This window comes from Camelus bactrianus, chromosome 1 (genome assembly GCF_048773025.1).
Source record: "Camelus bactrianus isolate YW-2024 breed Bactrian camel chromosome 1, ASM4877302v1, whole genome shotgun sequence".
Classification (NCBI taxonomy): domain Eukaryota; kingdom Metazoa; phylum Chordata; class Mammalia; order Artiodactyla; family Camelidae; genus Camelus; species Camelus bactrianus.
The window spans coordinates 74,730,051-74,753,804 of NC_133539.1; the positions used below are offsets into that span (position 1 = coordinate 74,730,051).

A 23,754-nucleotide genomic window follows, 5' to 3' on the forward strand; every position below is an offset into this window, starting at 1 on the left:
ACCATCAAGTGAGACATTAAATGGATTCTGAAAATAAGGTCTGCTTGAGGTGTCAGCAGATGCTGAGGAAATAACTCTCAGCAGAGGTGTGGCCCAGAAGCACGCCGCGAGCTGGTACCGGCACCTCTGTCTCCACCAGTCTCGGGACCTCTCCCTCAGGAACTGCAGGTGTCCGTGTACGCAGCTTTAACACCGTTTGTCACTTCATACGTTCTGTAAAGAGTCAAAAGCAAGCCTCCCCTCATACTGTATGTAGTTGAAGTGAGAGGAAATTGTTGGCGTGAAACCTAGGTGGAGCTTAAAATTCTAGCCTTGGTCAGTAGGAGCTTCAAAATAGAACTGAGACTAAAGAATCTTAACCTTTTCAAAAGTGAGGGCCCCTTTTTAATGACAACATAAATCTCATCCCCTTTGATAGTAATATTTTTAATATTAGCATAATGTGGAAAAGCGACTATAGAATGAAGAATGCTTTTAAATGAATGTGCTTATTTATCATGACAAATATTTAAAACAATTTAAACTTGTTACATATATGTGTGAAACATTTGAAAACAATTCACTTGTACACTGTACAATCTTCTGAGGCCCCCAAAAGGACTCTGAGTTCCCAAAGTTAGGGAACAGGGTTAGACTATCTTCATTGGAAAAACCTGGAGTTTCTTGATGAGGCTAACGAGTTAGACAGTTGTGCTACTCTCAGGCCCTCAGAGACTGCGCCCCGGGGGCAGGAGCAGCCCGGGCAGGAGGGCGTTCCAGGATCTTCCTTCTCCAAGTTCTTACAGGCCCAGGATGATGAGAGGAAATGGAGTCAGTCATTCAAGCTGCCACCCTGTGCTGAGGAAGCCAGAAAGGGCTCCCAAAGTAAACTCTCCATGTGCGTATGTTATGAATCCTCCTCTCTTACTTGGTTACAAGAAATCCAAAAGGGGGGATGATGCGAACACCCACTCCCTTCATAACCCAGGTTGCTACATACAGTGCAACCATTTCCCAATCACCCTTTATTTCCAGGCAGATCTAACAATATACAAGAGCCAATGTCTGGATTGTGTGCACCAGAATCAGAAATCCAGCCTCGCTTTAAGATTTCTTACCAGATGCTTGATGGTGACTACCTTGAAGGATTCAATGGAGTTAAGTGTACAGAAAGCTTTTAAGAAGACCACAGAAGATACACGTTAAAGCAATGCCATTCTTAGCAAAGACAAGTTTGTCAAATATAATACGCGCCCCAGGAGACAGGGGAGCTGAAGAGGGCAGTCCTGGCAAGTAGACCAGGTGCACGAGCAACAGAGCACAGTCGTGGACCAGAGGGGCTAGAGGGCTTCTGGACAGCATCTGACTCAGCGGGTCACAAGCTGTGTTCCCGGACTCCTTTACACTTTAACAGTTACTGAGAACCTCGAGGGGCTTGTGTGTATGTGAGCTGTAGCTATCAATCTTTACCATGTTGGAAATTAAATAGAAAAGTTTAAAAGAGTCATTGAAAAGTAATAATAATTACCTGTTAACATAAATTATATATTTTACAAAAAATAATTCTCTGAAACAGTGAAGTGAGAAGAGTAGCATTCGTCATTTTTGCAAATTTCTTTAATATCTTGCTTAATAGAAGACAAATTCTCACATCTGCTTCTGCATTCATTCCATTGGGATATCATACATCATATAGTCACTGGAAAATTCTATTGTATATTTATGAGAAAATGAAAGTAAAGAGGTAAAATAAACACCTCAGCATTATTATAAAAATAACTTTGACTTCACTGCTCCCCAGAGTTCCCCAGACCACACATGGAGAACTATTGATCTAACTTAATGATAAGAACTTTCACATAAATTGATTCAACTGCACCTCAGAACAAGGTTTTAAAATGACATCCTATTCTCTCTGTAATTCTCGGTTTCCAAGCTGAGGAAACCGAGGCTTGGAGAAGCTAAGAAATTTGCCTGTGGCTAAATAACTGGGATTCAAGCCCAGGGGCTTTGATAACAAACTCCACTCAACCTCCTGGATTTCTTGTTTCTAAGTGAGGCCAGATGCTTCCTCTGATCATATAAATCATGTCTGCAAAAGTCTTCAAATCATTCCAGAGAGGGGGCAAATCAGATGCATTAATGCTTTAGCAATGGTTTTGCTATTACTTTTCCTGTCCCACGTGACATGCGTAAAATAAAATATGCTTTCCTTTTTTTTTCTGATTTCACTATTTAACAATACCTTTTCACAAAGGAATGAAGAGAAAATCAGAAAGTTGTTCATCTGGTGATCCAAAACACCAGAGAGGTGATTTAGGATTTCGGACTGTGACAACTTAATTCATTTTTAAGTTTGCTAACTCTGAAATCTGTTGCATTTTTAAATGTCTGTTTTTCTACCCTCTTAGAGAAGCAGTCAGCAATTTTCTCACTGCCCTCAGTTTGCAAAGAAAGAGCAGGAATCAACAGCAAGTTCCTCATCCTGCAATCTCTGGGAACATCTGGGCTGCCCTCCGAATCGCTCTTTCTCTGATGGACCAACCGGAACTCTTCCAGGCAGCTAATCTCGGTGACCTGGATGTCCTCCTAAGAGCTTTCAACTTGGATCCTTGAAGGAAAAGAAAAAAATAAAAAATAATAATCCCTTATCTGTGTAATTATACCGAGAAATACAAAACTATTTTATTATGAATTCCAACAAGGATAAAACGGATGTTCAAAAGACCATGGTGATGTAACTCAAGAGAATTCCTACAGATAATGCCCAGTTTTGTTCGGATCCAAAAGCACAAAATGTTGTATACAGAGTCAGGGTTGGGCTCGAAAGAATGGAGAGACACAAGACAACCCAAGATAAAGTATCGGTACGTGAATGCTCTTCACAAGCTGCAAACATATTGCAAGTATTTTCTTTGGGGTTTTTGTCCCCACCTGCAGCTGGTGACGCATCTAAGGAACTTGCTCGTGGGATACCTAGAGAAAGCACTGCCTCGGATCAGGGAATTCTGACTGTTTCTGAACTGTCCCCTGAAATTCCCCCCTTACCAGATTGAACATAGTTTGAGCCAAGGTGCATGCACATATATTAACTCTTGACTGAAGAGAGGCATTGCTTAAACCTGTTCCAGTTTTAACTTTTCCTGTAGCCCTTTGATTCCAGAGAGGGAGCTTTGCTGGCAAAAGCTGTTTTTGCACTAGAAATTTTTGCTGTTCCCAATTAAAACTTTTCTGGGACTGTAAATATGCACTTTATTATCTTATTTATGCCTTGCTGGAGTTTTGTTTTGTTGCTCCAATTTTTAACTTGGGGGTGAAAGATTTGAGAACTCAGCCTTGTTAGATCAATGGACCAAATAAAAACTCCTGAAAATAGTTTTTCACAGTGTAGGATTTTGAAAGGAGTGTTTTTCTTAAAGCAGATATGACATAGGGTGTAAATATGTCAAACATAGATCTTATTCACATGCTTTTCGGGAACTGTATGAATATAAGCAAGAGATAAGGTAGCATCTCTTCACAGATTCTCTGCAGGGAGAAACTGCGATATTGTGATTCCTATTGAGTTAACATTAACTTGCTTAAACGTCATATTTTCCTTGCTAACTGCCCTGCACATCTATATTCCTTTTAAACTGTCAATATTTTAAACAGTATTTAAGAGAGAAATATTTTAAATAGTATTTGAGATAAATACATCTTTTCTTAAGAATTACGTGTTTTCTTAGTTCCACAATCTGCACTGCTCACTCTTTCGCATTTTAAGTGATAGAAGATCAGTTTTTTCTAGCTGAACCTCACGGAATGTCAGTGGTTTAATATGAATGGTGCATGCCTGGCTCTCACTTTGAACATTTATCAAGTATCAGGAATTTTCTGTTGGCTGTGTTTTATTTACTTGGTTATATTCTACTTAGTTCTTCAGAGTGCCTTCTGCCTGTTGGGAGTCTGGTGATGACTTGGAAAGACATCATTTTTTTAATAATTAGAAAAATTACAAAATGCTAACCAAAATATAACTTCACTGATGTCCAAGTCTAGTAATGAGTCATGGTGCACTGTCCCATTCTTCTTTTGTCTCCTTCCTTCTTCCAGACTCTTCCCCAAAGCAATTTGATCCCAACTTTTTCTTCATATTCTTTGGTTAGTAATAGCTGGTTACTTGCATGATCAGAGTTACCACGCAAAACAGCATTTGGCTCCAGAGTGTGACTGGGGGAGGAGAGACGCATGTATGTGCTGAGACGTCCAGTTCCGGATCCAGGTAGGGATCTTCTCTCCTGTTGGAAATTGCTGGGGTAGGAAGGGGAGCCAAGGACACATGAAACCACAAGTCCTTGAGGCTTCCATACATCGTAACCTATTTCAGTTTGTAAGGACAAAGAGTTGAGGGCACTCTGGTGGTACCCAGCTTCTATCTTCCCATCAAAGCCCACTTGGGCTAGGTGATGCCTCCCGCTGGCCAGCAGGGGGCAGAGGCGTTCAGTCACTCACTGCTGGGCAGTAGATCACAACCCCATGTTGGCCTGCTTTCCTGCAGTCTGAGAAGCAAAATAAAGCTCAATATTTTCTAAAGAATAAATGGTATTATTTAGAATTTTAACATCCTTGAAACTCAGTCTGGGAGGGACTCTGGGCCAGCCTCCAACCCATGAGAGCTGCCTGCCTGAATATCCCGGATAGAACAGCATCCCTTCTCTGCGTGTTCCTCCTCCCAATCCTGTGCATTCACCAGCTGGCCAGCTGACACGTGCAGCCATCAGAGTCCATTAGGAGAAAACCTGACGGGTGTTCTGTTGATGATGTCATTCTACACTTCCAACAGTAACTGAATTTGCAGTAATGATCAGCTGTTTTCTTAGCCTTGCTGGCACTACCTGTGTGAGATCAGTAACAATTGAAAGCCTCACAGTAGCACAAGTGCAGGATATTTCAATTTGCTTATTGCTAAGTGGTGGCAAAGTCTGTAGCCCAAGTTTTATTTTGCTTTTGTAATACAAAGTAACTTCAAACTCCAAAAAGTTGTGTTAGAGTAAACAGTGTTCCATTCCCATCATAATTTGGTAATTTGCAGAGCATTCAGTAAGATTTTCTCCAATATATCCGTGTCCATCAGAAGCAAGATTTTCATGTCAAGGAGTACAGAATTATTGCCCAAGCTGCTTTTCAATAATACTTTTAAACAAATTTAAGTAAAAACAGTTACTAGAAAGCAAGTGGAAGTTTATAGAAATCAGAGCACCACCAAAAATTAAGTAGCAAGATTTTAAAACAGTCCTTATTGGTTTTTTGTTGTTTTTTTTTTTTAAGCGGAACTGTTTTTGGCTTCTTATCCTCCTGGTGTGAAATTGTCATTTACGTTACTCTTTCCACTTGAAAGGTAGGATGTTTTGGGTTACCTTCTGGGGCACCATGGGAAGGCTTTGAGTATGCTTTTTCTTGTTATTACTGAGGAGTAGCCTAAGATCTCTTAGACAATGGTAACATTTTTACTAAAAGGGCTACTCAGTTTCATAAATGTGACTTTCAAGGAACAATTTCACTAGTAGATGGGATGAAAATGCAGAGAAGGCTGGTGATCATTGCTGAATTTCAAAATATAACTGTGTCTAGTGGGCTATTTCTGTGTCCTATACCTTACCAGTGAGGAGGAGGTGGAGGGATAGGAAACAGGAGCAGTAAGGCAATCATGGTGAGTCATCATTCCTTTTGCTCTCTTCCAAGATCACTTCCCATGACTCTCCTTGAAAGAACGGCAGGTCTTGTGCACTGGGAAACTAATAGAAAAGCTATGAGCTGTGCTCTCTCAGTCTGCATTGCAACTAGAATGGCAAATTTGTGACACTTAACAGGCCTGGAATGTCCAGGACCCACTCTCTTTCAGAGTAGTATGCCACTTTCTGCATTCTTTAAAGAGAACTATGTTAAATCTTAGGTCCATGTCTAGATACTACTATTAGATAAATCTTTCCAGTGTGTTTGTGCTATACAAGCAAGACTCAAACACAACTGTAGCTAGTCCCAGTTATGACAGGAGCACCCAAACTCCGTGCTGTGAACTTGGTGTGCTCCTTGGGCAGAGAGAGAAAGCAAGATGGTCATTTTGTCTCCCTTCATTTGTCCTTGAATCAGTGACACAGGACTGGACTGTAAGTTGTTGCTGTTTTATTGCTTGAAACGCTTCTAATAGCACTATAGAAACAGGGTATTTTCACGGCTTAATTTGTGTGTCATCTTTTGGAGGCCTCTTGTTTTAGAAATTACTACACATGCACATGCATGATTTCAACTTTGTAAAATAATTTCAAATTTATTCCCTCTCCGGGTGTTATGGCACAGTTTCCCTATCATCTCAGTATTTATAGAACTGGTTGAAACTACACTGTTTTGAACTAAGAAGTAGATAGATCTATATATTTTTAAGGAGTGGTTTATAGATGAGCTCTGGCATAAGGTTTGTAAAAAGGCGGTTTTTAAAAAGTAAGACTTACAACCTCAGGTACCAAAATAACGCATGCATTATTAGTACTTGCAAATCTGCCTACTCCAATATTAACCAAAGCATGCAAGAGAACTTTACTGAATGTAAATCTACCCAGTGCATGAGTAAGTCTCATAGGTTAGCGTATTTTTCCTTGCTTCTGAACAAGGAAGCATTTTCATAAACTTTGTGTTCCAGTTTTTCTATTTGCTTTCAAAATCCTGTCCTGGAGACTGTTCTCATGCTGTCACACGTCTGGTTTATGCAGTATTGCAGCCAGTGCCAAACTGGTCCTCTGAGGAATCCAGGTGTTTAGACATCCAAACGATTTTTAAAAACCAGTTGAGGCACAACAACAGATGCAAGATGGAGACAAAAATCCTTGTGTTTGAATGCTGCTAAACAAAATCATGTTGATTGCCTCAGCAGTTTTGGGTTCTAAATTCTGAATAGTGCATTTCAAGTTGTTTGTAAATTAGAAATACTGACATTCTAAATAAGATGGGGAGGTTAGGGTAATGTCAGGCACATGAAAACCATCAAAAGGCACGGTGGACATGGGGCCTTAATTTCTGCAAATGCCCCACAGTGTGTGGGGTGTCTGTCACACCATTGTCCTCACCACGGCCCTACTTGTAAGTGAGCTACTTGGGCCCACATTCCTTGAGAAATTGGACTTGGTCAATATATCTAAAAACATTGAAATTCAGGGTTGATGAGGTGATTTCACAGTCACTCAACCTTAACTGTAAAGTTCTCTCACTGCCTTTTTCTGTGACCCCTGCTTTATGAAAAAATAAGGGCAAGGAGACCAGAAAATGGAGGGAGCAAAGTTCGAAAGACAGTGAGGACATTGTATGTTAGTGACAGCTTTGTCCTCATTTCACACACCCCTGCACGCCCACACCTACAGATGAGCTCCAAGACAGAATTCCCCAAGTACCGGCAAAGACCATCGTGTGGCAGCATCAAACAGGTAAGAGAAGGAAAAAAAAACAGAAAACTCAAGTGAGATTTAACAAACTCTTATGTGGCATTTTGCCTCGAATAGTTTCCACTACCTGCACGCTCTGCAGAAATACCAAAAGAACAGACTCTGAAAACAAGTGCCCCGATCCCCAAAACCTCAGCCCTGTTTTCTCAGGACCTACCTGAGCAAACTCTCCTGGAGCATTGCAGAGCATCACAGCACAGCTCCCACAGGTCCTGTGGAAACCTGCAAACCTGCACTCAAAATAAGATTAAAAAAAAAAAAAAAAAGAGGCAGTTCTTTGCCCAAAAATAAAATGGGTGTAGGTTTTTTTTCCTTTTCCTTTGAATTCCTTGGAAACGGTGTGATAAAAAGGACTAGGGGATATATACACTCACTCAATGAGGCAGTTTGGCATTTTCACCGAGACACATAAAAATACCATTAAAAACCTGTGCCACGTGAAAAACACATTCATGATTGAATGTGTTACCAGTACTTAAAGGAAACTTTTAACAATTTATTTTCAATTCCCCCCCATATCATCTAATCCAAGCCCTCTTCAATTTTCATTGCCCAAGTTTGTTTATATTTGTTGGGGAGAAAAAAACCTGATTAATTTAGTAAACTTTATACAAACTATAACAAGCATTTATTAACTATTTAGAAAAGATATTTCTATATATTTTATATATCTATGAATATTGCGTATCTAGTCTGATCTAAAATACTGTTTGAGACAGATTCTTCTGTGATGCTTCCTTATGCTCAATGTTTAAAATCTTGGGATTTCATTTTTAAGCTGAAATAGGTAACAAAAAATTTAACCTTAAATGTTTACATTGAGTTTTCAAGTTAAAACCAACCCAAACTAAGTGACCTATAGGAAATTAATGGCAATTGGGGTGTAAGTTATTGGCATAGTACATGATGATGTATCTGTACTTAGTGAAATATATATCATAGCACAACTCTATTTCCCTCTGTTGCTCTTTGAAATAAAATTACTATCATAAAAATAATCTCTTACCATATTGATGTGTTTAATTTATTCCACTGGCTTACCAAGATGAAGGTAGTATTTTTGTACTATAATTGGAAGCATGCCTTCCCTTTTCACATTATTAAATTGTATTTATATCTGTGCAATTTTAAACTATGTTTTCAAATAAACTTTGTGGCTTCAAAGTCTTTTCAGAAATCTTTGAAAATGAGTTACTGGGTTCAGAATTGCTTCAAATCAAATAGAATCTAATTTGTACTACTGATTAAAAGGTTCTTTTTATTGACTATCAGTCACTACATATGACTTTGCATGAGTTATCTGGAAATCAAGCATGCGTTTTAGATACAAAGCAAAACTTTAAAATCGTACTCCTTTGTTAATTTTTAAAGACTAAAATATTATTTAACCTGAAATTGGATTTTGTGATTTTTTTGTTTTTAGAATAAAAGTATTAAAATATATTTCAGTTTTAGGGTCTTTTTCTTTTTTTAATCAGTCAAGAAATATTTCAGCACCTACTAAGTTGCAGGCACTGTTCTAGAGTAGGACAGTGGTAAGTAAATCAAATCAAGCCCTTGAAGAGCTTAGATTTCTGGGAAAGATCAACAAATACATGAGTAAGAACGCCACGTGCTGCAAAGCGCTAAGAAGAACAAGGCAGGTAAGGGATTCTGAGAGTGACTGGGGCTCCTTCATAGGTGGTCAGGAAAGGTTTCTCATAGGTGACCTTAGAACTGAGATTTAAATTACAAGAAGCCAGCCAAGTGGAGCTGGGGACAAGCGTCCTGGCAGAGCCCACAGCTAGCAAAAGATGCCAAGACAGGAACAAGTGTGGTGTGTGCTTAAGGAAAGCGAGCCCAGGGAGATGTGAGGTGTCCGGACGGAGACGGGAGGACTTCCTGGAGCAGGGAAAGGGCGGACTTACCCCGGGGGGGACGAATGCCACTGATGTGGAAGTTTGTGTTTCCGAGATGCCTACTAAAGTCCTTGAGTGGTCAGGTTGGGGACGGAGACAACAGGCTCTCCCTCTTGACTGCCCCTGCTTCCGATCTGCGGCAGCACTTCAGGTGGGATTCTGTTTTCTCCTCTAGAAAATCAAGCTGTACATCTTTCTTTCCTGCTCCACTGTTACTCTACACGCAGTAAAATGCCATCTACCTAGTGGTGAATTGTGGCTCCTCTCCCCACCTGCTGCATCACTCAAACTCCTATGTCTCCTACCCTCCCACTTTAAATGTGAATTATGTTAATGTCCCCAAACAGCTGCTTCACCCCAGTGTATACAGAAGCAGCCCAAGGTCTGAAGGGTCCTTTACATTTCTGTACAGGGCTCCTTGAGGTAGTACCTCAACTAGCCAGTACTTCAGGGCTCACAAGGACTGACCTGTTTTTTTCCTTACTTACATCGCATAATAAATAATGCCACCTAGTTAATCGTCAGTGAATCAGAACGTGAGGAACCAATGGTTAACATTAGTTTAGTTCCACAGGGCAAAAAACTGATTCTCAGTAGGTGCTCTGCTCGAGTCTGCTCACTGTTTAGAAGGGTGGAGACCAGGCAGTAGAGCCTTTCCAGCCTGAGTTCTTTGAAAGGGAAACAGAAAAGGAAACTAGCAATTTACTAGAAGCTACCACGTTTCTAACCTGCAGTTTTAAACTCAGTGGGCGCCCAAGGTCCTAAGTCTTTGCTCTACTGATAATTGCATCCAGGCCATAATTGATATTCCTGCAAATAATTAACAATAGCAAAAACTGTGCCAGGTGAAAAAAATAATGTCTTAAGAGATTTAAAGACAGGTGAAAGATCCCATCTAATACTAAAAACTGCACAAACTGACCTGGGAAAAAGTAGGCTTGAGAAATTACCAAGATGATGACCAACACTGCTTGTAGTAAAATGTGCTATTGGTTAAAAGCTGATAAAAGAACAAAATCCTCTCGACAAAATTTAGATTTACAAAATTTGACCTGGGAAAGCTGGGCCGAGTGGAAACAACGGCTGCAAAGGGGAATTTGCAATAGCAAAAGTTATAATAGTGAGAAAAACTGATGAGGATGGAAAACAAACTGATGACTCAGACCGTCCTTATAAAATGTACAGAATTGTTAACAATTAAAGTAAGTTCATTAGAAAGGAAAATGTAAAAGTCTGGGAAGAGTTTGGGTAACTTTCTTACCCCCTCCTCTCTCCTCAAATCCCCACTCTGCCCCACACCTCCCCTAAGCTGGCCATGCTTCCTACTTCCCTGAGGCAGTGAAGGCAGACACGAGAGAACTCCCAGACTCACGGCACTCAGTCTCCTGCTTTCCTGGCTGTGGCATCGACACTCCGGTCCCTGCCTTCCTCCTGTCCCCATGCAGGTCTTCCAGGCCCTGCCTAGAGTCGGCTCCGACTTTGGCACCAGATTCCATCACCTCTTGCCTGTTCAAGAATAATGGCTCAGCACTTCTTCCCTCTCCCTCCTACATCCTCCCTCCTTTGTTTGACCATCTTATTTCTCACAATTAAAAGGAAAAACTTCTCTAAATCCCATCCCACTTCCCCAGTCAGCCATCACCCCACTGCTTTACTTTCCTTGGTAGCAAATCTCCCCCAAGGGTTGTCTACACTCATCTTCTGCAATTCCTCTCCTCCCAAACTGTTCTCATGGAGATCACCCAAGAGCCCAAGCCGATCAATCTCACGGTGAACTCATCTTACTTAACCTACCGCAGTTATCTGGCAGGTGATCACTCTCACCTCCTCAAGACGCCTTCTCCACTTGGGTTCCACTTCCAGGTGCCATCGTCTTGGTTTCCATGCATATTGGTGGTCTCTCTTCACGTCTCCTTTGTGGCTCATCTTCTCCCTGACTTCTTATGTTGAAAGGCTCAGTCCCTGGACCTCTTATATTTCCTGTCTCCCTCCATTGATGATCTCACCCAGTCGCATGGCTTTAAATACCATCTAAATACCAACCACTCCCATTACCGACAGTCAGGACTTCTCTCTCAAAGTCCAGAGCTGCATATCCAGCTTCCTACTCAACATCGACCACAGAGGTCTAACAGACATTTCAAACCCAATGTATCCCAAACTGGCCATCCTTCCCCACCACCACCTCCAACCCCACCGCACCCTAACCACCTTAGCTGATTGCAACTACATTCTTCAGTTGCACAGAACAAAAACTTGGGGGCAGCCTTAGCTACGCTTATCCCCTCACATCCCACATCCTATCCAGCAGGAAATTCTATTGGCTTTACCTTCAAATGTGTCCAGAATCTGGCCATCCATACCACCTCCACTGCTACCCCATCCATCTGAGCCATGATCCTCTCCCCTCACTTGCCACAGTAGCTCCTACTTCCTCCCTGGCCCTCCTATCATCTACTCTAAACAAAGAATTATCTTCTTGGAACTTAGATCAGGTCACTGCTCTGCTCAAGACCCTGTAATGGCCCCCCTTGCACTCTAGAGTCAAGCCCTTCCAACACCTCCCAGGCTCAGGTGATCTGGCCCCTTCCACTCTCCTCTCCCACTAACTCCCTTCCTTCCAACCACACTGGTCCCCTTGCTGCTTCTCTGACAGATCAGAAATGTCCCCACCCCGGAGTCAGTGCTCCAGTTAGTCCCTCTGCCAAGCACGTCCTTCCCCCAAACATCCATTCGAATGACTCCTTCACCTCCTCCAATCCTTCATTCAAATCTCACCTCCAGACGATGCCTTCCCTGAGTATCCAATTTAGTCCTTCAGTCTGCACCTCCACCCCTGCTCTTCGTTTTCTTTTTTCCATAGGACTCAATCTCTTCTAACGTACTTGCTTATTTCTTATGTTTAGTATCTGTCTGTCCCTGGTAGAAAATTGACTCGGCAAGGGCAGAGACCTAGTCTACTTTGTTTACTGACACAGCTAAGAAAAACAATGCCCAGCACATGGTAGACCGTTAGTATTTACTGAATGATGAACCATGCTATACAGAATAACAACATAAATTGGCTTAATGGAATTATTTCCTGAAAAAAAAAAAAAGTCATCAATGCTGGTATAATTCTGATTGTTTTAAAGGAATTTTTTAGACTCAATGGGTCAAAAACTCCTTAGAGTAACCCAAAATGCTATATGGGTTAACATGACATAAAATAGCACAGTAAAAGTATCCTGTGATACTCGAACTCAAGTATTATGCCCACTGAACAGATGGGATGACTGAGTCTTAGGATATTAAGTGCTTTGCACAGTCACACAGCTACCCTGTGTTGACAACAGGATTTGGCCGTGTCTCTATGCTTCTTCCCATTATCCCACCCTGCCTCCTGACCTCACTGAAAGACTTTTCCGAGTAGATTTTTAAGTAATTGGCTACATGAGGATAACTCACCATTTTCCTATTAAACTTCCCCACTGTGACTGAAGTTTGTCCCTGACGACATTTGAAAAGCAGGACCATAAGTTCAAACAGCACATACACACACTGGTACACTCTCCCACTGGACACAGTGGGACGGATCAAGGGGATGTAAACAGCAACTGGCTTGCAAACATGGTCCTAAAACTTCACAGTTCTCTGGATTGTAAATGACCCCTCACTCTCCCAATCATTCCCTTTTCCTCTCACCCCCTCACCAAAACATACGGCGTAACACTGGTGTCAGTCATTTCACTTGGATTTTTAGAAGCAGAGGTTCATTCTTTTAAAAATTTTAAGCACTGAATAAACATATTTTAAGTAGTAACTAGCGTCTCCTATATGGTAGGCAAAATAATGTCCCCCCCCATCTGTGACTGTGTTACCTTACATGGGAAAAGGAACACTGCAGCTGTAGTTAAGGATCCTGAGATGGGAAGATTCCTCTGGAATATCTGGGCAAACCCAATGTAATCATAAGGGTCTCTGTAAGAAAGGCAGGAGAACCAGTGACAGAGATATAACAACGTAAGTAGATGCTGGAGGAAAGCCAATGCTGTCAGGAGGGTGTGAGCCAGGGAACAAGAACAGCTTCCAAAAGCTGGAAGACACAACGAATGGGTTCTCTCCTCCAGCTTCCCTGCCAACACCTTGATTTTAGCCTTGTGAGACCCATTTCCAGACTTTCTGACCTAAGAAATGTGTTGTTTTAAGCCACTAAGTTTGTGGTAATCTGTTACAGCAGCAACAGGAAACTCATATACAGCCTAGAAACACGGCTTCATAAAACTGCTGAAATCCCTCAATGCAACTAGTGTTGATTCTGCCTATACCTGTGTCAAGGAAGCCACCAGCAAACTGAGAGCCGGAAACCCACAGAAAGGTTTCAACTGATTCCAATGTGCAACTTGAAACCCAGTAGAGAAGTTCTGAAAGACAGCAGACACCCCCGCCCGGGCCCCTCCCTCCCTCCCGGGATAACGTCTTGCCACTGCGGATGTTCCACCACTGATGGGGACCAGGCAGCCTCAGGGCCCACACAAAGAAACCCTAGAAAGAAATAAAATTAGGCACTGTCCCAAGTTACCTGTTCCACTGATGGATAAGAACCTGTAAAAGGCAGAATCTGTTTACTTGGCATCTTGCAAAAGAAAAAAAAAGAAAGAAACAAAAAGCCATGAAGGGACCTCAGATTGTGAGAATAGCTTTTAATTTTAAAACAACTGAAGCAATAAATCATCCATCTCTCTTTCTATCACAGGCAAATACTCTCCCAAAACATTTGAGATATTTTAAACAACTGTGACTAGTGCGAAATAAAACAGACACACTCTTTCAGGAGCCAATGTCAAACCCTGCTGGGCAGACAGGCGCTGCCCACAGGCTGAGCCCTCTGCTGAGGCCGGGAGGAGCGGCAAGATTTGCACAGGATTTTAACATGCCCAGCTCTGAACAGATGAAACAATACCTGTGGAGGGGAAACCACAAGAGAATGTTGCCCAAAGTGAAATAAGTCCGCCCAGCATCCTCATGTGGCTGACATCCCTGGCACCTACAAGATGCTTAGAAAATAAATGCAAAGCTGGCAGCTTCTAGGCAAAGCTGAAGGAACGGGGTTTGGACTCATTTGCTTTTTTAATAGGGGTCTTACATATATTGGTTTTTATGTAAAAAAAACTTCTGCTTTCTGGAAGGCATTTGTTCTGTGCCTCACAGTGCTCCCAACTCCAGCAAAAACATTTGTGTTGCCTCTGTCTGCCTGGATGCTTCAGAGAATTACCTTCCACTCCTATGGCATCTCACTGCCTCCCCGACCCGACTTGGTCTAGAGAAGCACTGTCCAGCAGACGTACAATGCAAGTCACGTGTCCAATTTCAAAATTTCTTGGTAGCCACATTTGGAAAAAAGATAAAATTTTAATAATACCTTATTTAATATATCTAAAGTATTGTCATTTTAGCACATAAAATCAATAGAAAATATTGATGCACTATTTTACATTCCCTTTTTGTTACCATGCCTTCAAAGTCTGGTGTGTATTTCCTGTGTACAGCACCTCAGTTTGGACAAGACACATTTCCAGAGGTCATTAGCCACACGTGACCACGGATGACTTACTGAACAGTGCAGATCTAGAGACTCGTAACACACACTCTTCCAGGATGACTTACTGAGTAGGGAACCTCCATGGCACTGCGTGGGCGATCTCACACACCAGCGTCAGGGTACAGAACCTAGGACTTCTGACCTTAGGTAAAGATAGAACCACGTTTTATCTAATCCTATCCCCCAGTCCTGCCCCTGGCCATTTCCCTGCAGATGGTGTGATTTAGCAACAGTGATGCCTACGAGGTGAAAAGGCATCCTTTCTGTGGCAGAAAATCTTATTTAAGGATCACAGCTATAACTGAGTTAGAGTAAGAAAATATTCCATTAAGGTCACAAAGTCAGCAGAAGGTAGCTCTCAGATTTTTTAGGGCAGGAGGTGTTTTTAAACAGATTTCTCATTTTCAAGGAGGACAGTAACAAAACACCTTACCAACTGGGAAGTGGAGTTTCCAGCGTTGGAGGTTGGGGGGGCAGTGGGTGTTGGAGGAGGGAGATGGGATAATTACCAAAGAAATTACTCAAGAAAGTGGGAATGAGCAGTTGGGGTGGGGACACTAAAAATGAGGCAGGTTCTAAAGTGGGGTGCGTGAGCTGTAACAAACCAAAAGCCTAACGTCTAGCCTCTGTGTGATCCCTCGCATCTCACATGCCTGACCCCAGCTGTAACCATAGGAAAATAAAAATAGAATTGGATGTGACGGCAGAAAGGGACTTGTGAGCTTACTGGTCTAACCCACTCACTTTAAAGGAAAAGGCTGAGAGAAGTACTGTGACCCAGTCCCATCACACTCAGAAGCGGAGCCGGGCTACAAGCCCAGGTGCTCTCACTGTGAATTGCAGGTGAGGCTCCATCCAGTTCAGGCAGAGGGAGTAAATGATGTTGGGGGTAAGAGGCTCGGGCCACTCCCTCCGGCCCACGGTGAGCCCAGGGAGCGCCAGGCACATTCTCTTGTGGGTGGGAGAAAACGACACGTCAGTTCAAAGCATTAAAGCAGTGCTGACGTGAAGCCGCATTCAAACATGACTCGTCCCTTCTGCATACTTCTTCTCCCCTCAAAAAAAAAATCCCAAGCTGAGCCAAACTGGATTTCTGATTAGTTATATGGGCATTTAGATCAACTGACAAAATAAAAATCTGATAGCTGTATTCTCCAAAGACATATTCATCAGGATTTTACACAAATGGGTATCAAAAGATATTTACAGGAAGAAGGTGCTCTCCTTCACACGTACAGCCACACACAGTGAGAATTTCACAATTACACCAGCACGCCTCACACAGAAGAGTCCTAACAGGCTGATGATCAGTTGACAAAATACACACACTATTCCAGTTTCAGTCATCATCTCATCTACATACATGTGGAAAATTAGCAGTATATTCCAGACTCTGATTCCAGGGAAACTTGCCTTGAAATATATTAAGATATACATGTAAATGCATTGGTAAGCATAAAAGAAAACCAATATTTGCTCCAGTTTTTCCCAACTCTCAATCGGAAATAAAGAATAGCACACATATAAAACTTTGCCTTATAGAAATAGCCCTTTGTTTTGTGACGCAGAAAAAAAAAAAGGCAGCCATGTTACATTTTCTTACAATATGGTTAGGTATCAAAAGGGCTAAATTTCTTTTCCTACTGAATGAATTAATGTGTAGCCTATAATCTTATATACCAACTTTGCACCATTTGTTTTTCAAAGTTTGATTATAAATTTTTTTGTTGTTCAAAATACACATGCCATTTTCTCCACATTTCAATCCAAATTCCCAACCACCCTCCCACCCCCCAAAAAAGGCCTTCACTTCGTACCAGCAGTGAAAAGACGTCATTTTGGATGTGTGTTTGGAGTCATTATTCTATGAGACTCGGCCATGAGGAGACTGGATTTTGTAAGGCTCCTTAGTGTGGGGGTTTCTGCAGGAGACAGGGACCCGTGTCCCAGACTGGGACTGCTCTAGGATGTCCGAGACCATGTTCGAAGGTGACACCAGGGGGCAGAGTTTAGTAGAGGATTTTCACACCATGAGCTCCCTCCTGCCAATCTCATTTGTTCTCAAACTGAAGAAAACATCAGATCAGACAAGAGAGGACACTGACTCTACCAGGACCTGCCTGCGCACGACACTTGTCACACCGGCTCTCGCCAGATCCTCCAAGCACAGCTGGAAGGAGAGGGCAGGTGTCACCACACCATTGTGCAGACGAGTGAGGCACAGGGAGGCTGAGGGACTCGCCCAGCTCAGCAGCACCCAGGTCCCCGGGCCACAGGCCTCAGGCTCCCCATCCCTCGCACACAAAGTATCACTGATCTCCTGTGAGCAGGGCCCCAATCAAAACCAGAATCCTGACTGTTCATAACTCACAAGTCATCGTCCCATTTCTGTATTTCACAGAACTGTGAAATTCTGTGCTGTATTTCACCCAACTGATTCTGCTTTATTTTCCTACAGTTTCCAGAAAGATCCTTTCTACCAATCAAATGCATGTTAAGCAGACAGCAATAAATCCAGCTTTATTTGACTGAAGAATCTGAAATAGAAACTCCAGAGGCCCTGGCATTTGGTACAGCGCAGTAGGAAAATTTTAGAGCACTAGCCTTCTACTTTTTTCATCACATTTGAAACTCTGATCCAATTCCAGATTGCAACTAAAATACTAAAATACCAAAAATGGAAACGATGGTCTTTCATAATGTCATGTAAAGTTTCTTTGCAACTGAAACCCTTAAACTGCCCAAGATCACACTGTTGGTCACAGCAGATAAGCAGTGAGGCAAGTCAGGAGGTGACAAGCCAAGAAAGGGCAGAGAGGAGACTCTGGCCCCAGAAAAAGTAGAAACGGAGGCAAGCAGATTGCTGGGGGATGAGAAAACGACAGACAAATCTGGCGCAGTTAGCATGATTCCAGGGAGCTGTCACGTGTTATGGCAGGAAGAAATCAGCTATCCTAACTAACAATACACACCACAACGCCTTAGGGGAAGGGCTGCTGACAGACAGAATCCATCTACCTTTGGCAAAGAACAATATGTGCTGCTGTGGGCATCTGTGTTGATACCAGTGGCACAAACCCACAGGGATTCTTGACAGCACGGAAAGGGGCCACAGCCCTTTTTACGCCTGAACATCTAAGTGGGGGAGCTAATTTTTTAAACTGTTCCTGAGTTATAGTTTCTTTAAAATATTTACTTGCTTTCTCCAGCTATGCTTAATACCACCTATTTTAACCTTTAAAAACCAACCCGTCACAGGTTTTCTAGTTGCCTAGAAAGGTCTCACACTCTGGGTCTCATTCTCACACACATTCACACAATCAGATTATGAATTTTGATATGATTTAAATTAAACATCTCTCGTTGTGGATGTTCTAATCTACTGTACATGGAGAGGTCAGAAACTATTGTGCATCATGAAAAAAATTATGTCACAAGTAAAGCCCAGCCTGGTTACTGATGTTCGATATGAAACAAAAGTGGGCTTTTTGTTTATTGTGGGTGAGGCGACAGGACTGGCCCCACGACCTGGGTTCTCTGGCGGCCGCGGCCGCTGACCCCCAAACTACAACAGAGGGCTGGTGGCACAGTCCTGTTTTGATGTGCCAGTGACAGATCCCCCACCAGCAATATGAACACTTCTCTTTTTAAATCATTCTCTTCTTAAACATTTATAAAAAGAAAAACTATCTACAGTAGTGTATCATCACTGATAGAAATTTCCTCCCAGTTCTATTTCAGAAGGCATCAAATGATGTTCTTTAAATAAACTATAAATACCCCATGTATTCCTTCATGTCTGGCTGTCCCAACTTCTTTTTTTTCTTTTTTTTTTTTTTTTTTTTGGCAAATTAAAAAGGCATATGGCTTCTTCTCGCCAGTCTGCACGTGAGGTTTAGCTCGGTACCCTGCGGTAAAAGTACAGGTAGCCCAGGTCTTTAGGGGGCCTTTCGGAGGCACAGACTTTGTGGTCGTTGTAGATCACCCATCTGAAAACAAAGACAGAAGCATTTGATGGGTTTAAGTCAGTTCCAGGAAATACTGCAGAAGAAAGTTACTGCACCAAACCTAAAACAATCAAGATGTTCTCGATAAACCAAACTCAAGTCCGCTGTATGAAGGGAAGCAGAACGCTAGCAGGGAAGGACAACTGCTTTTTTATCCTCACATTTGATCAAAAAGTAGTTCCCAAGGGAGCCTCCAAACATTTCAAACCCTTTGTTCTCCTAATTTCATTTGTAGAAACCAGAGATGGCCTCAGAAACTGAGTCAAAGAAGTATGTGTTCATTTCAGCCTTAGGTGTAAAACTAGCTAAAAATCAAAAGTAAGTAGACATGCAGTGAACTGTCCAACTATTAAAATACCTTCAAAGAATACTTGGTAAAGTGAGAAAATAATCACAATATGAAGTGGGGAAAAGCAGGTTACAAAGTTATACACACTGTGTGTGGACTTTAAGCTTTACAAAAGTTGTAAATACATACACACGTTTCCATGTAGGACGTGTGTATACAGACATGCACACCCTCTCCCGATGAAAACAATAAAACAAAGAGAACTGTATCGAAATACAGACAATGGTTATCTCTAGGCTTCCAGACCCCATATTCTCTGTATGTTTTTGTATTTTACAAATTCCTTATAATGAATTTCACTGCTTTTTAAATTATAATTAAGCTATTTTTCTTAAGAAAAGTATTTTTCAAAGAGTCATCGTGATTGGTAATAAAAACAATTCACTCCAAACCAAGTTCCTGTGCTCAACTATTTTATGAATCAAGTTGAGAAGACAAAACTAAAAGACACACCAGAAAGGAGAACAGTGGACCCCCGGGTGGGAACCAGTCACCCCTGCAGTGCGGGGCCCCGAGTGAGAGGTTAACGTCCTACCAGGAGGACCAAGGGAACACGCTCCTCCCGCGCCCACGCGGCCCAGGCACTGCCTCAGCAGGGATGCTGACCCACAGGCCAGGCTACTCAGGGGGAGCTCAAGGAAGGGAGACCAGGGGGGCCTGTGTGGATCCAGCCCAGAGAGAAGGTTCAAGGTTCTGAAGAGAGCAGCGGCCTCACGCCCCACAACTGTCTCATTCCCGGCTCACCACACACCCTACAATCCTTAAGAAGCCAAGGCTGCAAGAGGGCAAACACTGGGCGTTAGGGTTGCCAGATAGAACACTGGGTTAACTCACCCAGTCAAATGTGAGCATCACATAAGGAACAAACAACTTTTTTAATGCAAGTATGTCCCATGCGATAGTTGACACCTATTTATACTAACAAGTGATTCACTATCTGAAATTCAAATGTAATGGGGCATCCTGGTTTTCTCGCTTTCCTTCATTTTGCTGGCCAAATCTGACAATCCCACAGAGTCCAAATGTGGACATCCTGCTGCAGGGTGCGCCTTTACTTTGGGAAGCCGCCTTGCTATGACGGTGGAGAGGGGCTCTGAACACCAGCTCAGACGCAGCTGCTACGGTCGAGCTACTCAGCCTCCCTGAGCCTCAGAGTCTTGATGTATAAAATGGCTTTAAGAGTCTACCCCTATTGTGAGAACCAAATGAGATAACATATGAAACACCTAGTGGAGTGGCTGGCACATAGCAGGTGCTCAAACAGATCTCCTTTTACCTTCTCAAAAAGACTCACCTTCCTTCCTTTTTGATGTGGCAAACATAATGGCCACTCATTGTAGATGTTCCCATGTGACTGATGAACGCAAATAATTCGTACACTGTGAAAGAAGAAACAACTCAGTTACAAGGTGGCATTTCTAGAAATCAATAGCACTTCTGATCAGAATTTAAAGCCAGTAAGAGTGTAATCCAGCAACTGTTCAGCTTGAAAGACACAGTCTGTTTACTTGCTATGCTGAGAACACCCACATACACACACATCCCAAGTGACACCAACTTCAACCTGCAAATTCATATCAAAAGCAGGACATAAACAATCAGAGCACAGCCGACAGTAAGTTCCTATCTGAAATGGGGTTAAAAATCCCACAGCCCAGTCTGGGGGCAAGCTCACAGGTCTAAAAGGGTGGTCCTGGCTCCATCACTTCCGAGCAGCATGCGGGTGGAGAAGTTGTCTCATCTCTGAGCCCATTTCTTCACAGAAATGAAAAATCCACCCACTTCACAAGGTTGTGTGAGGCTTAAATGAGCAGTTCAGACTAAAATACCACACAAATGTCAGGATTAGGAAGAAGACAGCAGATAGCTGGTACCGTTTCCAGGAAGGGATGATGCTCAGGATATGCGTCTTGTGATTTCTGACTTGCTCATGGTTATAAACTATATGGGACCAAACTTCAGGCTTCCTGCCTGAACAGATGTGTAGCCTTACTTAGAGCACGAGATGGATGTTTACTCCCTAACAAGTACCTCCCGCCATCGAGCACAGGATGCTGTACAAATCCACAGTGGAGGAAATTCAGCTCATGCTCCCCTGGCCAGTCCTAGGCCTACACAACACCTACGCAACACACAGTGGGTCCCGAGGCTGGTACCAGCCCAGCTCCGCAAACTGCTGCAGACTGCGATGAGGCAGCACAGACACCGAGTGAGCACTGACAAGCTTTCTTAATAACTTAGAGTAGCAGTCATGCCTGTTGAATCTAATAGGGGAAAAATGGCCTTACATATTCATTTTTTTAGTACTCAATTTCTGTTGTATTTTACAAGTGTATTGGTTCTGGATAGACCCTTTCCCTGGCCCCTCTCTCTGCCATTCTCTCCCTCTTGCTGGTTGCCAGTACCCATCCAAATACTCAGCTGTGAATCCTCCCTCCTCATCTTACCCTTCAGCACTTTGCATACTGTGGACCACCTCCTCCTTCCTCAAGCATTTGCCCCCAGGACATGACTCTATGTTGGTTGCCCAGATGCCTCACTGGCTTCTACTCTTCTCGCTGACCTTTAAATATTGGTGACCTGGGGCTCTGACCTCAGACCTTTCTTTCCTCTGTGCGCGCTTGCTTGCTTGCTTGCTTGCTTGCTTGCTTGCTTGCGCGCACACACACACACACACACACACACACACACACACACTCACTCTCACTCACTCTCTCTCTCTCTCTCTCTCTCTCTCACTCTCTCTCTCACTCTCTCTCTCTCTCTCTCTCTCTCCCTCCCCACCCCCCCACCTCATTTCCTCTCTCCCTCCCTCTCTGGGTGATCTCATCCAGTCTCATGGCGTTCAATGCAAACATTTTCCTAATTTCATTTCCAGAATGTTCACTGCTAATGTACAGAACTACAATTAAATTTTGTATATTGATCTTGTTTCCTACAATCTTGCTGAACCCATTTATTAGTCCTGATAGTTTTTAAAGTCGATTCCTTAGGATTCTCTATATACAAGACTATGTCATTGGCTAAACAGAAATAGTTTTACCTCTTCCTGGCTTATCTGGCTGCCTGTTTCTTTTTCTTGTGTAACTGCCGTGGCTAGAGCCTCTTGCCCCACGTTAAACAGCAGTGGCAAGGGTGGACATCCTTGTCTTGTTCCTGCTCTTAGGGGAAGAGCATTCAGTCTTCCACCAGTAAGTACGAGGTGAGCTGTGGGGTCAGGCTGAGAAAATTCCCTTTCATTCCCCGTTCGCTGAGCATCTTCTCAGCTTTATCTACATCAGTTCGTGGTGATTCCCTTCTTCCAGGAACTCAGGACAAAATCTTGACTTATTTCACATACTCTACACACATCCAATCCATCAGCAAATCCTTCAAAAATATATCCAGCATTTCCTTCAGACTTTATAGAGAATCCAACCACATCTTAACCACCTCCACTAGTAACCCCTAATCCCAGCAACCATCCTCTCTTGCCCGAATTAATACAACAGCCTCCCCTCCTACCTGGACGCCCTGCTCCCTCCCCTGCCCCCTCCCCACCATTCTCAGTGTGGCTGCCAGAGCAGTCTAAGTGGAAGCCCAACCTCACTTGTACAATGACCTGTGAGGCCCCCCGCACCTCCTCATGCTCTCCTCCTCACTCCACTCCAGCTACTCCAGCCCCCTGGCTACTCCTCTCGTGAATACAGAGGACTTCAAGCCTCCACACCTACTGTTCCTTCTACCTGAGCTCTTCTTTCAGATGCCGCATAATCCACCCCTCGCTTCATCAAGGTCTCAATCAAAGGTCATCTCCCAGAGGCCTTTCTTATAAAACAGCAAATTCTTCTCCTTCCACCCCACCTCACCCCAACCCTGCTTTACTGTTGTCCACAGAGCTCCAAGTAACACCGTGGCGCATCCTTACTTGTGCATTTCTTCCTTGTTGCCCTCCCTTTATCCTGGGCTAGAATACAGCTCCATAAGGACAAGTCTGCTTTCTTTCTGGAAATATTCCAGGCACAGAGAACAGCGCCTACCATGCGGGAGGCATGGCCCCCTTCACTCCATGTCCTCACTTGTTTTTATATCTTTTCATATTGTATATATTTATATAAACCACCTACCGAAGTATACATTGGGGTATAAATTAGTGAAATTATTTTAAAAAAGAAATGAATCGGGGGAAATTGCCTTTCCTGTCATCAGCTAAGTTTTTGCTGTGAGCTGTCACATCAACTGACAACCAAAAGGAAAACAAGAAAGAAAGAAAAAAAAAGCACAGGTTTGAAACAGAAACCAGGCAAAAAGACAGCTGTGAATAATAATCACGTTGCCTGGCACTTAGTGATCCAGGGCTCCCGCCCTCGGCTGCCCTCCCCTGTGTCCCCCACCACTAAGAACCCACCCGCTCCCTAGTAAGTAAGACAGTGTAGGTGGTGACTTTGTCAGGTTTCTTGGCCCTGGTTGGTGTTTAAAGCTCTTT

At 42.9% G+C, this 23,754-nt stretch overlaps 2 protein-coding genes across 26 annotated transcripts in view; one reads left to right on the forward strand and one right to left on the reverse strand.

Moving 5' to 3' along the window:
• The window catches only part of PEX5L (peroxisomal biogenesis factor 5 like), a 597,540-nt gene extending 593,697 nt beyond the window's left edge, over nt 1-3,843 (forward strand). For all 9 annotated transcript variants that reach the window (XM_074367482.1, XM_074367503.1, XM_045511287.2 and 6 more), the window contains one exon: nt 2,391-3,843. In XM_074367482.1, the coding sequence (XP_074223583.1) occupies nt 2,391-2,595 (205 nt within the window). In that variant the 3' untranslated portion in view covers nt 2,596-3,843. The remainder of the gene's footprint in view (nt 1-2,390) is intronic.
• Nucleotides 1,579-23,754, reverse strand: part of USP13 (ubiquitin specific peptidase 13) — a 128,693-nt gene continuing 106,517 nt past the window's right edge. For 2 of the 17 annotated variants that reach the window (XM_074367382.1, XM_074367458.1), the window contains 3 exons: nt 20,584-20,668; nt 3,989-18,922; nt 1,579-2,590 (listed from right to left, as the gene is read on the reverse strand). In XM_074367382.1, the coding sequence (XP_074223483.1) occupies nt 18,829-18,922; nt 20,584-20,668 (179 nt within the window). In that variant the 3' untranslated portion in view covers nt 1,579-2,590; nt 3,989-18,828. The remainder of the gene's footprint in view (nt 2,591-3,988; nt 18,923-20,583; nt 20,669-23,754) is intronic. The other 15 variants (XM_074367452.1, XM_074367436.1, XM_074367424.1 and 12 more) reach the window with 15 other exon arrangements.